The sequence below is a fragment of the Rhodnius prolixus genome, unplaced genomic scaffold (genome assembly GCF_049639745.1).
Source record: "Rhodnius prolixus isolate KJV_2025 unplaced genomic scaffold, Rpr scaffold_6, whole genome shotgun sequence".
NCBI classification, from domain to species: domain Eukaryota; kingdom Metazoa; phylum Arthropoda; class Insecta; order Hemiptera; family Reduviidae; genus Rhodnius; species Rhodnius prolixus.
In genome coordinates this window covers 21,196,034-21,213,068 of record NW_027411634.1, presented here as the reverse complement: position 1 = coordinate 21,213,068, position 17,035 = coordinate 21,196,034, and the positions used below count along the sequence as shown (strand labels likewise).

The 17,035-nt window shown below is 31.2% G+C and overlaps 1 protein-coding gene and 1 long non-coding RNA gene across 11 annotated transcripts in view; one reads left to right on the top strand and one right to left on the bottom strand.

Annotated features, from left to right (window-relative positions):
• LOC141460531 (uncharacterized) overlaps positions 1-17,035 on the top strand; it is a 242,198-nt gene that overhangs the window by 73,561 nt on the left and 151,602 nt on the right. The gene's annotated exons all lie outside the window — the stretch shown is intronic.
• rdgC (retinal degeneration C) overlaps positions 1-17,035 on the bottom strand; it is a 156,122-nt gene that overhangs the window by 27,019 nt on the left and 112,068 nt on the right. For all 10 annotated transcript variants that reach the window (XR_012462111.1, XR_012462110.1, XM_074140621.1 and 7 more), the window contains 4 exons: positions 11,989-12,156; positions 11,745-11,911; positions 3,277-3,313; positions 1,490-1,639 (listed from right to left, as the gene is read on the bottom strand). Coding sequence is in view for 8 of the 10 variants with exons in the window: in XM_074140621.1 (XP_073996722.1) it covers positions 1,490-1,639; positions 3,277-3,313; positions 11,745-11,911; positions 11,989-12,156 (522 nt within the window). In the remaining 2 variants the exon portion in view is untranslated. The remainder of the gene's footprint in view (positions 1-1,489; positions 1,640-3,276; positions 3,314-11,744; positions 11,912-11,988; positions 12,157-17,035) is intronic.

Sequence of the window (17,035 nt, the reverse complement as noted above, 5' to 3'; positions counted from 1 at the left end):
ACATACCCTTCTTTCGTACTTCATTTTTATTATATACTATTCCAGAATAAGTCAACAAAATGGTTTAGAAAACGTAGCCAATACAATCACGTTTATAGTATAAAATGACTTGAAAAAGCAAGCAATTATCCTCAAGTTATTTTCAAGACAAACTCTTTTAAGTTATTTGTGTAACAGCTTTGCTCTTCTCTAATCCCTTGTAGGGAAAGCAAAGTTGTTTACTATGAAACACTTAGCGAAGAGTCACTAAAGATAAATCCGTACTGCTTGTGTTACTAGGTTCTTTTTTATTTTATACACAACTTTAAAAAAAAAAAAAAAATGCCGAGTGGTTAAAAAGTAAAAATAAGAATGAAATGGACTAATTAATATAAATTGCTTTGTTGTTGTCAACTTTTGTTTGTTTTTTTTATCGACTAAATTGTGAAGAGAGTAATCAACGTTACAAAATGCGTCCAAATTATAAACATTCTAAAAACTAAAAGAAAAGAAGTGTAAACTTCATGGTGGTTTAGGTTCTCTGTTTTCAACATGTAAAAGATACTACCACATTCATTGTGCCAGGCAACAATTTCGGCGATTAAGCTGATGAAAGATTCAGATAGGAGAATTACTGGTAAATGGTTTAAGAAAGCATGATTAGAATAGAGATATTACGATATTCATTGCTTCTTAATGAATACCTTTTATTTTTCAATTAGTATTTCAACTTTTTTTCTCATATCTTGTGGATAGTTCATTTTTTTTATTTTATTTATAATTACCAAAATTTTCCGCAAGAATTTTAGAGAATTTGTTGATAGCAACCATTGCATCGCCACGCAATCACTAAAGAAGGCTACATAAAAGTAAGAGACGTTTACAAATAAGAGAGAATGAATTTTTAAAAAAATTAAGATTCAAAACCTACAAAAAGAAGACCAAAATTATAAAATCATTGAGGATTATAGGTCGCACAATTCTGTTCTTAAAAGATTTGGATAATTATTTTCGCTGAATCAATCAAGAAATCAAGTTGTAGAATCATCTTTAGGTTGTTGCAAGATACATAGGAATAAAAAGTGATATGAACATCCACCAGCTTTAAAGAAACAGATTTTTTTGGTGGTGAGGCGGGGGTATTTAAGGCTCGTCAACATCTGAGGTTATTGGCGCCCGGAATTATTTTTTTTCAGTGCACTGCAGGCCTCTGGACAAATAACACTCTAACATCACCCGGGTCAGTGAGCTTATAAGAAGCTCCTAGGAAGATAAAAATCTAAGGGGCCACTAGCTGGATTCGAACCTGCGACCTACGCGTTGAAAACCAGCATTCGCTAACCACTCAGCTACTCCGTTCCCTATTGATCGTTATTGCAAACGTTATAGATGAATATATGAACAGTTGATCCATTACACCATTTTGAGCAACCACCGTTTAGAAATCCCTCCCCCCCAAAAAATGATCACTTAATAATAAACCTGAATAATTCTAGGAAATAGTACTTACTTTATGCCTGTCTATACTTTTCAAACGTTCAATATCCGTGCAGTCGGATATACCACCATGTACGATTAAGACCTTGTTATTCACTAATGTTCCAAGCGGTAGCCATCTATATACTGTCTCAATCAGCTTCATTAATCTCTCTGCGTTATGCTGAAATATGTCAAATAAAAACTGAATATTATTGGAAATGAAATTATTTAAATTAAAACCATAAATTTTTTGGATTATTTTATTCACGACTATTTTTTTTATTATCAGCATTATTTTTATTCATAGCTAATTTCACACCATTGTATTGTCCAACACTTACAATTTATATTACTCGTTGTATTTAGATTAAAATTACAAACTCAGTACGTCCTTATTTTTCCATTTTAAATGTAATCACTTTCAATAAATTAATTATTGGCAACCATTTGTTTTAAAGCAAAAGAACTGAAATAATATTTGCGAAACCTTTTTCTCTTTTAAATATTTAACTAAGTAACATAGTTGAGATAAAACACTGCAAGTAATGACTACTAGAAATCTTCTTATCTTGTTAAACAGAGAGACAAGATGTTCCAAAAGTCTAACATACTGTTTGCTTATATTATTAAAAGCACTTTGTTGGATTTCCAAGAACACAAAAGGTCTCTACTTTTCAAGTAATCCCTTTACATTATTAATCTTTTTTTTTTTAATTAACTCTTTATTAAAATAAAATCAATAATAATCTTCAAAGTGATGCCAGATGCCAGATACATATTTTTTTTAAGCAGCTATTATTCAACCAATTAGTTAGACAACTATACAGCTTTATTCCTGTTGCATATTTTGCATCAGAGTCGAAGACAAAGGAGAGAACAATCAGATGATAATAACTAAGCCAATCATTTCTCTATTCAAATCTTTAATCTGATAATGGTAGCCAATATCAGAAGAATTGAAAAATTAGCTTCTCAGCGTTTTCTGGATTACCACATTCTATCTTCTCGTTTTCCCAATAAAGTTGATACAATTCCGTAGTATGCTTTGAAAAAGTACAAAAACTTTGCCACAACATAAATCAATAAAAAAACAAAAAGGAATTTTCTATCTTTACCTCGATAATAACTGATGACTTCTAAATTCTTATAAACATTGTTGATTTAAAGTTTAAATAATTGACTATAATCTAATCAGGCTAGCCATTTTAGAATGGGTAAAAAAAAAAGATAACAAACTTCATGCCTTTTAGAACCTTAAGAATTAGGGCCAAGAGTTGCAACAGTTTATCCAACAAAATTACTTTTAATTTTTGAAGCAATAATAATAATAATAATAAGGGTGGAAAGAATGGGCAGATTAATTACTGGAATCCTTTTAGAAAACATTTTCGATAATGTAAAACTTCTTGAAAGTATTTATAAAGTTTACACTAAGTAAGGCCATTAAGAAACTTATAGACATCGTATCTGAAAGGGAATTTTTTTTTCTCCCTAAATGTTATAAACTCTTGAAGCTAGTACAAGACTTACTGCGGTGAAGTAAATATATTTTCCACTTCGTTCATCTTAAATTTTTTTTTTAATTTCTTGTTAAATGTACTGATCTGAATTTCACCACAAATTTTGCACCAAAATATTTTTCAATAGTAATTTTGGAGATATACAATATGTGTCATACGATTTATTGATATAGTTCCACTACAAGTTACTAAGAAAACAGTAACATAACCTCAACTAAGGTTTTATTAGACTGTTTTGGCACCAATACTTGTGTATATTTGGGTAAAAATTGAACTGTTTGCTAATATATTCACTTACCTTGTATTTCAGTTTCACTTCTCTGATAAAGCCGTACCTGAAATTAAAATAATTTATTTAATTGCATTTCTGTCGTATATGAATAGCAAAATTATTGGGTTGTCCGGAAAATAATGCAGGATTGTGATTTTATAAGAAAAATAAATAAAAATTAATTATTTATAACTGTTTTTATTAATCAAAATAGCCTCCATTACTTTCTATACATTCCTGCCAACGTGTGGGTAACTTTTCCCATACCCTCTGTATAGAATTTGCCATCCTTAGAATTTATAAATTCAGAAAACGCATTTTCTAATGTCCTTTAAATAGCGGTCCAGTTGGCTAAAAAAAATGGTAATCAGTAGGCTAGAGGTCCGGTGTGTTGGGCGGATGTGGCAGAGTCTCATAGCCAAGCTCCAACAATTTTCGGGAAGTCAAACGTGAGATATGTGGCCGAGCCGTTGTCAGGCAACAGAATGGGCCCCTTTCGATTGACTAAAGATGGCAATTTCTTGATGCATTACGTCAATTTTGGTTGCAATACGATTCGGCATTGATGGATTCGTCAGCAAGCTGTAATGAATCAGACCAAATGAAGCCCACCAAAAACAGTAACCATCACCTTTTTTGATGATTTGGGGGCTTTGGAAAATGTCGTGCTGCTTCTCCTTTGTCAAGCCACTGTCCAGAGCGTCTGCTGTTGACGTAGAGTACCCACTTTTCATTGCAAGTCAAAATTTTGGGCAAAAAAGGATCGCTGTTGTTTCGGCGAAGAAGTGCAGCACAAATTTCATACCGCTGATGTTTTTTTGGCGGTTGTTTAATGTGTGAGGAACCCAACTTTCAAGCTTTTTCACCTTCCCAATCGCCTTGAGATGGTCATCGACGGTTGATTTGCTGACTTCCAAGTTTCTCTGCCAGTTCTCAGAACAGTTGTTCTGAGATTTTCTTCCACCAAAGCTCGGAGAACAACAATCATCAAGGGCAGAACTTCTTCCACGGCCTTCTTTGTCTTCAAGGCTCAAGTCTACCTCTCGAAATCTCTGGAACCACCGTTGAACAGTGCACTCTAACTTATACCTGCCTTTGCCCCAGACATCGTTGATATTTCTGGCCGCTTGGGCCCCCGTTCCGGCCCGAGTTTGAACTCGTAAAAAAAAATTATGCGAAAATCAAGATTTCAAAATCTTAGTAAAGACTGAATTATTTCCAAGTAGCAAAATGTTACAGAGGTAAACAAACATTTTTGTTTGAAAGAGGATTAATAAGTGTTTACATTTATAAAAGTCAAAAGTCCAACAAACAGTTTACTATTTGGAGGGGTATTTAAAAGAAAACATAAAATCCTGCATTATTTTCCGGACAACCCAATAAATTAGGATTCAATAATTAGGAACATTTTAGTTTTGTATCCATCATTAGCGCACGTATCTAGTGTCAGTTTCTTCTCATTTTTTTAATTTTGTAAAAAATTAAAATCTTTATTTTTATTTCAACTTCCTTTGTAATTTACATCATAGATTAGTTGTGCCCACGCATTATTTTAAGAACTATAAAATTCAAACCCTTAATTTCCAGCTTATTAGCTCTACCCACGCAAACTGTAAACGAAACGACCCCGGTTCCAATTAGTTCCGATATTCGTGCTGAGGTCTAATATGAACACTTTCAAAGACTCCAAAATATATATAACTTTTTGGGGTGTAAGGAATGACGTATGGTGTGATGGTATTTATATTATAATGTATATTGTATTGATATTAGCAATGATTTAACGCAGAAAACATTAATTAAACATAAATCTATATGAAATTAAATTACGATTCTAAAGCAAGAATTTCAGTGAAATAACCAGATGTGGATAAACACTAAAAACTTATGTTGGTTCAATACTTTCGATAAAACAACTAGGTATTCTGGTTACAAACAAAGGTGAGAATGTCTAGGGTTACAATGCTGCTCGTTTTTGGTACAAAGGGAATTCAGTCAGCCCAGTGTTAACCATTTGTGAACCATGTTTTTAAACATCTTTTCACACAGACAAAACTTTTATTTTCAATCAATTTTAAAAGTTGAGTCATTTAAATTTTAATTATTACAAATTTATTTTGACATCATTAACTTGTTTTTAAATTAAACAAATTAAATGATTAATAAAAAGTATTTTTCTGTAATCTTGTTAATCGTTACTTAAAGCACTTTTAATTAAAATGAAAACATTAATTAAAATTGTTATTTGTAGTCTATAAAAGGTCATTTAATTTCTTTTTTTTGTAAAAATAAATAAATGAAAATAAAAAGGTGTATTGAATTAATTAAACTTTCGTAGACAAGAAGCATTAACCACAACTGGCAATAGTTAGCAATTTGGTCTAATTGTAACTGGCAGGCAAGTATTCCAAACCTCTCAGGAAGAAATTACTCAGACTTCAACCTTTTACCAAGTGATGTTTCTAATCCTACAATTATTTAATTTATCTGCCTTGAAAATAAAATCCATTCCACAAGCATTTTTGTAATTTTTTAAGAGAGAAAAACGAGCATTTCTTTAATAATTTCACTTAGAATAGATGAGGTGATGCTCATCATGTAGTAGTCATCTTGAAGGTTAATGAAGATAAACAAATAATTATTATTTCCCGAAATGGCCGAATGAAATTTCAAAAGAAATATCCAGTTTAATTTTAAAAGACTTTATATCTTGGTATACTTTTAAATTAGCATTTAACATTTAGAAAATAATAATGATAATTACAAAGAAAATGAAGCAGGCTAACAATGATTTAATCGCAACTTTATTAGCATATTACACAATAAAAATGGATTGTTTTTGTGTTAAGTAGAGCGTTTTAGTGGCTGTATGTTTACATGGCACAGGTGGCGCTGTAGGGAATTCAACGAACTAAAGAAATTCCAAAGATTTACCATTAAGAGAATTCTCGTTTTCCCTAAATAGCACTCTTTAATTACATCCTGTTTTTGGAATTAAAACTGAGATTTTATTCCTTTTTACTGATAATAAACGTTCAATAAATTTAATGAATTGTTTTATTTAATAACGTCAGAATGTATTAACTTCTAATCTGGTTAGATTCAAACTTATGCTAAAAAAAGTACCTTACTTTTATTGATAGATTGGGTAAATGTAAAGCAAAAGAATATAATTCTAGCAAATGTATTTATAGTTATTCAGTTTTTTATTTTTGTCAAACGAAGAAGTGGGATAACGAATCTGAATTATCAACCCTAGGAGATCTGATTTTAAATATCGCAGCTGACAGTGTTAACGAAAATATGTTCCAAGTTTTGGATAAATGCCCAATTATAACCAACATACCGTTTAGAATGTTTTGGTTAAATGTTTAACCATTCTTATTGAGAGAAATTGGAATATTCTGTTTACATATACAATAAATGTGAAGTTATAAAGGTATTTCCTTGCCAGTGACTTTAATTACAACTGAGTTTAATCATATTTACTCCTTTAATTTGTAATTCGATATTATTTTCTTTTGTTTATAATAATTTATTAATTTGTAAAATCAATTGTTTCATTTTCTGTTGTCAATATATGAGATTTAAAAACAATTAATAGACTGTCTAAAATCGAATGTATTATTATTGACAATATTATTTATTTTCTCATAGAATGAAAATTAAAACTTTACATTTATTTATTTAATTAACAATAATATTAGAAGCAAAACATTCACCATTATCGCCAGTGACTCTACCATAACCTAGAAACCCATGTTTTCTTTCTTCTTAAAGGTTTTCTGCTCTAATTCCTGATTCCCAAAATAGAAGCTGCAACCTTATTTGCGTCGTAATCTTCTTATCTTTTGCAAATGTTTCTTTGTAAACTTTCTCTTTCAACCTTCCCCATTGACAGTATCTTCTTTCATCATTACTCGTTTCCCGACACGCAGCCTGGATCAACTTTTACTTTATTTATAGATTCTATAAAAATTAACCTGCTCTTTTTCATACGTTGTTTTCACTTAATGTGCTCCTATATCTATTGAGGATCCTTTCTTTTTGAGGTTCATCACATTTTCAATATTTTTATAGGTTTCAAAGTCATTTGAACATTTATGTATTTCGGTAGACTTTGTCCTTCTTGAAATATGGTAGCTTTTATCTCCATTTCTGGAGGTTGAAGTAGCTTTTATTTGATACTAGAAGCTACTTTTTCATTTCTAAGAACATTTCTTGTTGAGCGCTCAAGAATGAACCCAAATGCACAAAAGTCTCTATTTGATCGAACAAATATAACCTTAAAGAATAAAGACGAATGCACTGTGGCACTTATATTTGGCCTGGCATTATTATTATTATTATTTTTAATTTTAGGCGCGTTAACATTTAAGTTCATCGGAGCCCCGAGATTTTTTTAACATGGTCACTTTCTTCTTTGTTACCTTTATTTCTATCATCAAGTACTACAGAGGTCAGGCAGTTTGGTGATCACTTATCAATGAAAGTTAGTTCAAGAAGTTTCTAAAATGAAATAGTTGAATGATATTGTAACGAAGTTGATCTGAGCCAGAGAAGAAAGGCCTAGATTGTTCTGGGAGTTGAGCGACCGAAGCCAATAACGGTCCACCACTGTGTAAACAAAAGGCCAGACTTTACCTGAGCCGGAGAAGAAAGGGGCTAGATTGTTCTGGGAGTTTAGTGACCAAAGCCTAAAACGGTCCACCACTGTGTAAAAGAAAGCCAATGGAGCGGCCCCAGTTGGGGTGGGGGCAGTATGTGTTTTCCCAGTCAGTGAGTGGCAGGTGGGAGTGAGACAGTCGGAGTTGGAGTGGGGTAGTCGCAGTTGGAGTCAGTCATAGTTGGAAAGAGTCAGTGTAGCGGAGTGCTTCAGAGTTAGCCAGTTGGGCAGTTAGTCAGTTAGTGAGTAGAGCTTTGTTAGTGCAGCTGAGACTAGTGCAATTCAGTGCAGTGCGGACCAGTAGTCAGTCGTGGAACAGTTTTGTGGTGTTACGTAGTGAGTAAGTAACAGTATAAACTGTTGTGACTATTGTAAATGGTATATGTAATGAATAGCGGTAGTTGTTAGTAAATGTTAATCTTAGTAATGTTAATGTGTTAATAAATCAAATTACTACTTATAAGTTTAGCGAGTTTTATTAGTTATCGAACCCACATATTAAATTAACTAGTGGCAGTCACTAGTTGTAGTTAAAGTTTTTAGTAAAAGGACAAAAACTTTACAATATTTCTAATTTCTGTTCAGTTGATAGTCAGTCTTTTGAATGTAAGGGCGGATCACCTCAGTAGCATGCTGAAATCAAATAATAGGGTCCAGCATTGTCCAAAGAGAAAGCTTCAGGTGCCTTAGATGTTGATAAACATAAAATAACAGCACACTAGTTAAACAAAGTTTTGCTACCTTTCAGGCAATAATGTAACCATCAAATCAATCTTTCTTACTCTTTGAATATCATCAGAATTATACAAAAAGAATCCTCTTGTTAATCTTCATTTGTGCATGATATTCATCTCGTGATGCTATCTCAGTCGCACAAACTTACTTTAAACCAACAACATGAAACATGAATTCATGTTCAGAGCTTACTTTTTTAAGACCTTAATGTCAATTTCAATACACGATTGTAATTTCCAGATTGTTTGTTTTGAAATAAAATTATCAGAATATGGTGTAGTACATATGGTGATATAGAAGTAAAGTGAAATCTGACAAGAAGTAGATCAGGTTAAAGGGATGGTGACACGCCAAAGGGAAACAATGTTTGACATTCATGGACTGAGAGTTGAGAAAACACGCCAATTTCTGTCGGGTTAAAGAAAAAACTTTTCAATCAAAATATAACCTAGTATAACAGCCAATGTTGGTGTTTGAAAATATAAAGGTATTCTGGTTTGTTGTTAGGCCACAGAGAAAATACAAAAAACGTTTGATAAACACATGTATCTCAAAAATATTTCCTCTATATGTTTGTAATAACAATTTATTTGTTAGAATATTTTTGGTTTTCGCTTCTTTATTTCATCTTTAAAAAAAAGAAAATAAATTGTACTTTTCTCGTATCTCACGCGAGAGTTGAATATTTTCACAAATTTTCTGAATTTTCTTATCAACGGCTCTAAGATTAATGTTATATTGAATTATGAAGTGGACGATTCCACTGACACAACAGCTGAACGACTGTTTTTTTAACACAACTCCTTGAGAGACTATTCTTTTTCCAAAGATTTAATTTAATTTAAAATTAGGGATGTTCGCTTCATTTATGAATGGGTATAAATCATTTAATTTAGAATTAGGGATGTTCGCTTCATTTATGAATGGGAATAAATCATTTAATTTAGAATTAGGGATGGTCGCTTCAATTATGAATGGGAATAAATCATTTAATTTAGAATTAGAGATGGTCGCTTCATTTATGAATGGGAATAAATCTATTAATTTAGAATTAGGGATGTTCACTTTATTTATGAATGGAAATAAATCTTTTAATTTAGAATTAGAGATGTTCGCTTCATTTATGAATGGGAATAAATCTATTAATTTAGAATTAGGGATGTATGCTTCATTTATGAATGGGAATAAATCATTTAATTTAGAATTAGGGATGGTCGCTTCAATTTGAATGGGAATAAATCATTTAATTTAGAATTAGCGATGTTCGCTTCATTTATGAATGGGAATAAATCTTTTAATTTAGAATTAGGGATGTTCACTTTATTTATGAATGAAAATAAATCTTTTAATTTAGAATTAGCGATGTTCGCTTCATTTATGAATGGGAATAAATCTTTTAATTTAGAATTAGGGATGTTCACTTTATTTATGAATGGGAATAAATCATTTAATTTAGAATTAGAGATGGTCGCTTCATTTATGAATGGGAATAAATCTATTAATTTAGAATTAGGGATGTTCACTTTATTTATGAATGGAAATAAATCTTTTAATTTAGAATTAGAGATGTTCGCTTCATTTATGAATGGGAATAAATCTATTAATTTAGAATTAGGGATGTATGCTTCATTTATGAATGGGAATAAATCATTTAATTCAGAATTAGGGATGGTCGCTTCAATTTGAATGGGAATAAATCATTTAATTTAGAATTAGCGATGTTCGCTTCATTTATGAATGGGAATAAATCTTTTAATTTAGAATTAGGGATGTTCACTTTATTTATGAATGAAAATAAATCTTTTAATTTAGAATTAGCGATGTTCGCTTCATTTATGAATGGGAATAAATCTTTTAATTTAGAATTAGGGATGTTCACTTTATTTATGAATGGGAATAAACCATTTAATTTAGAATTAGCGATGTTCGCTTCATTTATGAATGGGAATAAATCTATTAATTTAGAATTAGGGATGTTCGCTTTATTTATGAATGGAAATAAATCTTTCAATTTAGAATTAGGGATGTTCACTTTATTTATGAATGAAAATAAATCTTTTAATTTAGAATTAGCGATGTTCGCTTCATTTATGAATGGGAATAAATCATTTAATTCAGAATCAGGGATGGTCGCTTCAATTTGAATGGGAATAAATCATTTAATTTAGAATTAGCGATGTTCGCTTCATTTATGAATGGGAATAAATCTTTTAATTTAGAATTAGGGATGTTCACTTTATTTATGAATGAAAATAAATCTTTTAATTTAGAATTAGCGATGTTCGCTTCATTTATGAATGGGAATAAATCTTTTAATTTAGAATTAGGGATGTTCACTTTATTTATGAATGGGAATAAATCTTTTAATTTAGAATTAGCGATGTTCGCTTCATTTATGAATGGGAATAAATCTTTTAATTTAGAATTAGGGATGTTCACTTTATTTATGAATGGGAATAAACCATTTAATTTAGAATTAGCGATGTTCGCTTCATTTATGAATGGGAATAAATCTATTAATTTAGAATTAGGGATGTTCGCTTTATTTATGAATGGAAATAAATCTTTTAATTTAGAATTAGGGATGTTCGCTTTATTTATGAATGGAAATAAAGCTATCGTTATTATATGAAACATTTTTTTTCAGGAAAAAACCTTTTTTTAGAAGCTTTGTGAGAAAAGTTTTCTTAATTTACATCGGACCGTCATGTACTTCTGGAGTTTCTTAGTATACGAAACTACAATAAATCAAATTCAGAAATTTCGTCTTAAAAACAATTTGGCAGGCTAAAATATGGGGCTCACATAAAATGGTATATTTAAAAAATAAATAAATGCAAAAAACAGAAGTTTTCCCCTAGAATATCATCAATTGTTACTAAATTAAATAAAAACATTAGGATAATGTTTTTATAGATTTAGGTCAACACTACCAAATTCCATCAAACTGATTAGAAGAAAACAACTTCCAATTTTGTTTGCTGAGGAAATCATTTAAGAAAATTGTCGAACTACTTTAACTGGGACAGCTTAATTTAAATCGAAAAACTTCTGTGCTAAAAATAAGGAAAATAGATGATTTACTAAAATCTACCTCGTGTTCATTACATGATCTTCGTGATTGCCACGATTTAGATAAACCCCGTCTGGAAAGACCAATAAACACGTCAGCAGTAATAGAAACACTTCCATGCCTTTTCTCCCACGATCCACAAAATCTCCATTGAATACGTATGGATTTTCAGCTGATGGTAGGCCATTCTAAAAATAATGAAACATAGATTATAGTAATAATTCCAAAAACTCACTTTTAGTTAGCTCTAAAAGGTTATACTTACTTTATGGAAAATCAAGAGTAGATCGTCTAATTTCCCATGAAGATCGCCGCAAATTGTCACCTGCTTAGAGATGGCCGTGCTTACTAGATTTAAATTTGGTAGTTTTTTTAAATGACTAGCAGCCTGTTTTAATATGCCAGCCACATACTTTGCATGAAGACGGTGTTGCTGTAAATGCAATAATGATAATTTTGACAAAAAGGCCAAATTAATAACGGTTAGAGTTTCATTAATATTTTTCGACATATAACGTCGACTATTCTAACAGATTACATTAAACCAGGGGTGTCAAACTCATTTTAAACACGGCCCACATGATGCTACAAGCAAGATTCACGCGGGCCACATCACATTTACAAATTTTTGTTAAATTTAGATTCTGAAGTGGCTAACGTAAGAATATATTTTGGGAATTCCTACTTCTTTTTTTGTCTTTTAAAACCGAATCATTCTGGAATTCAATTTTAGAGTGGCAGAAATATCGCTTCCAAACGTCGCTGGAACTGAGTCAGCGCTTTTATACAAGCCCGCAGGCCTCCAGGTATGGCACTGGGCCACGTCTTCGGTAGCTAAAGGATTAACGAGGGAGGGAATTGGGTCTACGGTAGTGCCCCGACTCCTCGAAGCGCTATTTTCTTCGTAAAATATTTTTCTATTTCAGAACAAAGTGGGCCACAAAAAAATTACCTCGGGGGCCGCATTTCTGACTTAAGTTTGACACACCTGCATTAAACATTCAAGGAGTTAAAGAACGAATATATTTCGCGTCATACATCCACTTTTGCCAGTATTTTATTCCAATAAATTTAGCATAATATTTTTTTTTAAATAAAATAACATATTTAAGATGATAAAATTTTATATCAAAACCAAACTTTGCTGTACGATGTTTCGCACACATTTGATGTCCTTCTTCAGGTACTGGGGAGTATAGTTGTGTTTTTTTTTTTCAAATTATTTTCACGCATTATTGAGGCGACAGATGCAATTTGTATACACACTTTTGAATTTGAGGTTCTCGTAATTAGTGGCAGGTAGTGGAACCATTATTAATACTAGTGGAAGTGGTGGTAATATGGAACCATACAATATTTTGGCGGCAAGTGATAATGTGTTAAACAATATCTGGCTCAAACTGTCGCTAGATAGCACTAGTGTGCAAAGCTGGTGATTGGTTCAATTGCTATTGTATGTTCATCTTCAAATTTTCTATGATTTTGTTTTTTATCGATTATTGAAAACTTTAAGGAGGTAAGTTTAAACTGTTATTTTTATTTTGTTATTAAAATAGTGGTAGTTATCCGCACTATACAGGGTGTTCAGCATAAGACTACGGTAACTTCGGGAGGCGATTCTGGGCATCATTTGCAACAAAAAATTCCATATAAACTATGGCTCGATTCGGCTCCGTTTTATAGATATTTTTAATTTTATGTTTTTTCAAGGTGTTTCTACTTTTTAGCAAAAAGTTGCCTATATTTCTCAAACTATTAAAGCTACAGTTATTTTAATAAGCTCATTAGAAAGAAGGTTAAATTTCCTTTTAAATAAGCTAATTTGTATTCCATAAAAATAATATTAAGTATTTTACTTTGAAGCCCAAACATAGGAAATAGCAAGTTTCTAATTTTTTCCAAAAACTTTGACTTCATTTTTCTCAAAAACTTTTTATATGAAAAAACCGTGCACTATTCAGGAAAAACATCTACATACGATCACCTTTCGAACGGTATACAATAATTGGGGTTATGTTAAAAATTGATGCAGAAATCTGTGATTAATTGCAATAAAGTAGGCCTCAAAACAGCGTCGGCATTATGAAAGGAATTCACCTACCATAAGAATATAACTGATCAGAATCATAAAATCCAGTACGATTTTTTGCAAACGTGTAATTTAATAATTAATTTATTTAAGAACTATATTCAAAAATATAAAACTTACATTAAAATAAAGTAAAAAGAAGAAAAATGAATATGATGTTAAATGAGCGTTAGGTACCAAATTCGAAAGAAAGGATTTCCGTTTAACGAGTTTAGATCTGTGTGCTATTCTTTAGTTAATTAAAGAAATATGCCAAATAATGTGAATAAAACACAGATTTTCTTGAACTACTCAATAAACTTTTGGAATTAACAGGTTGTGAAGAGCATCAATTTTTAACATAACCCCAATTATTGTATACCGTTCGAAAGGTGATCGTATGTAGATGTTTTTCCTGAATAGTGCACGGTTTTTTCATATAAAAAGTTTTTGAGAAAAATGAAGTCAAAGTTTTTGGAAAAAATTAGAAACTTGCTATTTCCTATGTTTGGGCTTCAAAGTAAAATACTTAATATTATTTTTATGGAATACAAATTAGCTTATTTAAAAGGAAATTTAACCTTCTTTCTAACGAGCTTATTAAAATAACTGTAGCTTTAATAGTTTGAGAAATATAGACCACTTTTTGCTAAAAAGTAGTAACACCTTGAAAAAACATAAAATTAAAAATATCTATAAAACGGAGCCGAATCAAGCCATAGTTTATATGGAATTTTTTGTTACAAATGATGCCCAGAATCGCCTCCCGAAGTTACCGTAGTCTTATGCTGAACACCCTGTATACAGGGTGATCCATTTAAAACACACCAATCGCTAATAACTTTTTTAGGAAAGCGGAATTTCGAAAAAACCCACGAAGTAAACTATATGTTTTTTTTTGTTTAGTTTGCAAATTTTCCACCCCTGATGCTGTATTTTTATTTTTTGCGGAGTTACAGCCAAAAACCCGATTGGGGTTTCATAAGGACCACTGGTTTTGACAATGATTATGAAAACTGCATAAAAAACTATGAAAAATGACAATCCCGTTTCGATATCCCTAATATTAGTCGAGTTATTTAAGATCAAAGTTACAATTTTATCTATTTGTGATCGATTTTCAATATTAATATTCCACCAGAAATACAAGTTTTGGAAGGTCCTCTGACTGCAAAAAATGTTATTTGTGACGCAAATAACAAAATAATAATAATTGAAGATTTTAAAGAACGTAGAGAATGTAATGGTTGTGAGTGAATCAGGATAAATTTGTTTTATCATCAAATAAAAGCTACCATCACATCATTTTAATGTACCCCGAATACAAGACTTCTTGACCTATGATTACGGTAAGAATATCTTGCCAGGGTGTTGGTCTAGTGGTCATGATCCCCAGTTCGAATCCCGCGGGTGCAGTCATTCACAATACTTAATACATCATAACACTTTTTTAAATAAAATGTAGTCAAGCGTAGGATTCGAACTGGGGACCTCCCACTTACAAAGCCACGCTCTTGATCACTAGACCAACACCCTGGCAAGATATTCTTACCGTAATCATAGGTCAAGAAGTCTTGCATACGGGGTACATTAAAATGATGTGATGGTTGCTTTTATTTGATTATAAAACAAATTTATCCTGATTCACCCACAACCATTACATTGCACTACATTTTTTAAAATCTTCAATTATTATTATTATGGTTCTTTGCGTCTCAAATAACATTTTTTGCAGTCAGAGGACCTCCCAAAGCGTGTATTTCTGGTGGAAAATTAATATTGAAAACCGTTCACGAATAGATAAAATTGTAACTTTGATCTTAAATATCTCAACTAATATTAGGGATATGAAACGGGATTAACGTCATTTTTCATAGTTTTTTATGTAGTTTTCATAATCATTGTCAAAACCAGTGGTCCTTATGAAACCCCAATCGGGTTTTTGGCTGTAACTCCGCAAAAAATAAAAATACAGCATCAGGGGTGGAAAATTTGCAAACTAAACCAAAAAAAACATATAGTTTACTTCGTGGGTTTTTTCGAAATTCCGCTTTCCTAAAAAGTTATTAGCGATTGGTGCGTTTTAAATGGATCACCCTGTGTATTGGTTCTTATGTCTCCCAATTTTTTTTCAAAACAAACCCAATACAAGATAGTAGTACCCCCATATTCGTACAATAGTTCATTCAATTGGAGCATAATGCGATTTCCCTGCAAAATTAGTAATTAAAATTTAGTGCACTTCAGTACAACAATATTGTTAATAAAATATAATATTCTAAAAATCATAAACTGAAAGGTAATGCAATAACTAAATAAAAAGAATAAAAAAAAAGACTTGTATAAGACATATTTTCGACATCCTACAAAATATCATTTCTAAGAAAATATTTTCTGACATATTGCTGGAGAATTGGATTCAATTATATTTACGCTTAAAAAGAAAAAGCATCTTTCAGCTACAGGGTTCAATAATAATAAATAAATACAATCGCTTTGTTCTTTGCAATACTTGTTCTAAAAATACTGCCAGAAAACACAAGGTTTATAAAAATGTTTTGTTATTATATTTTGTTTACAAAATATTATCATCTACTACGAGTATTATTTGATTGCTTAATGCTTTTAACTTTAAATGTTAAAATCAAACCTTAGGACATAATTTATACTTTCCATGTTTTATTAAAATAATTTCGCATGTCCGATTGTTGAAGAAATTGGATGAGTGGTTAAGGTGAATGAAAAATATAAACAGTTGAGAAAATTACTGAAATCGGATTTTCCTCTGCGAGTCTATGAGGTCAACTAGATTTTCACATTTAAACAATGTCCAGTAACTTGTATTTAGCCTGATACAGCGTGTGTACTTGTAGCTAGTGTGGCTGTGTCGGGTCCATATGTACAGAGTAAGAGTACCTATGCATCATGCATAGGTAAGTCTGATCTATAAAATGTTGTAGAGAACGGAGGCCAAATATACTCTGCTGCGATAAACTTGCTGTTTTTCCTAAATGCCAAATAATGTCGTTCTAAACCAACATTATAAGTTTTATTAAGCATTTAAGTGATTTTCTACGGATAAATTATAAAAGTTATCTGCTTATGGAGATAAAAAAAAAATGCACATTTATCAGGGACTAAGCGATAATTCTAATCTGTTATATTTTGCAAATTAGAGGAGTAAAAGTTGCTAATTTACTAAAGAACTCAACAGTACAAACTTCAATAGTTATTGATCCCAATA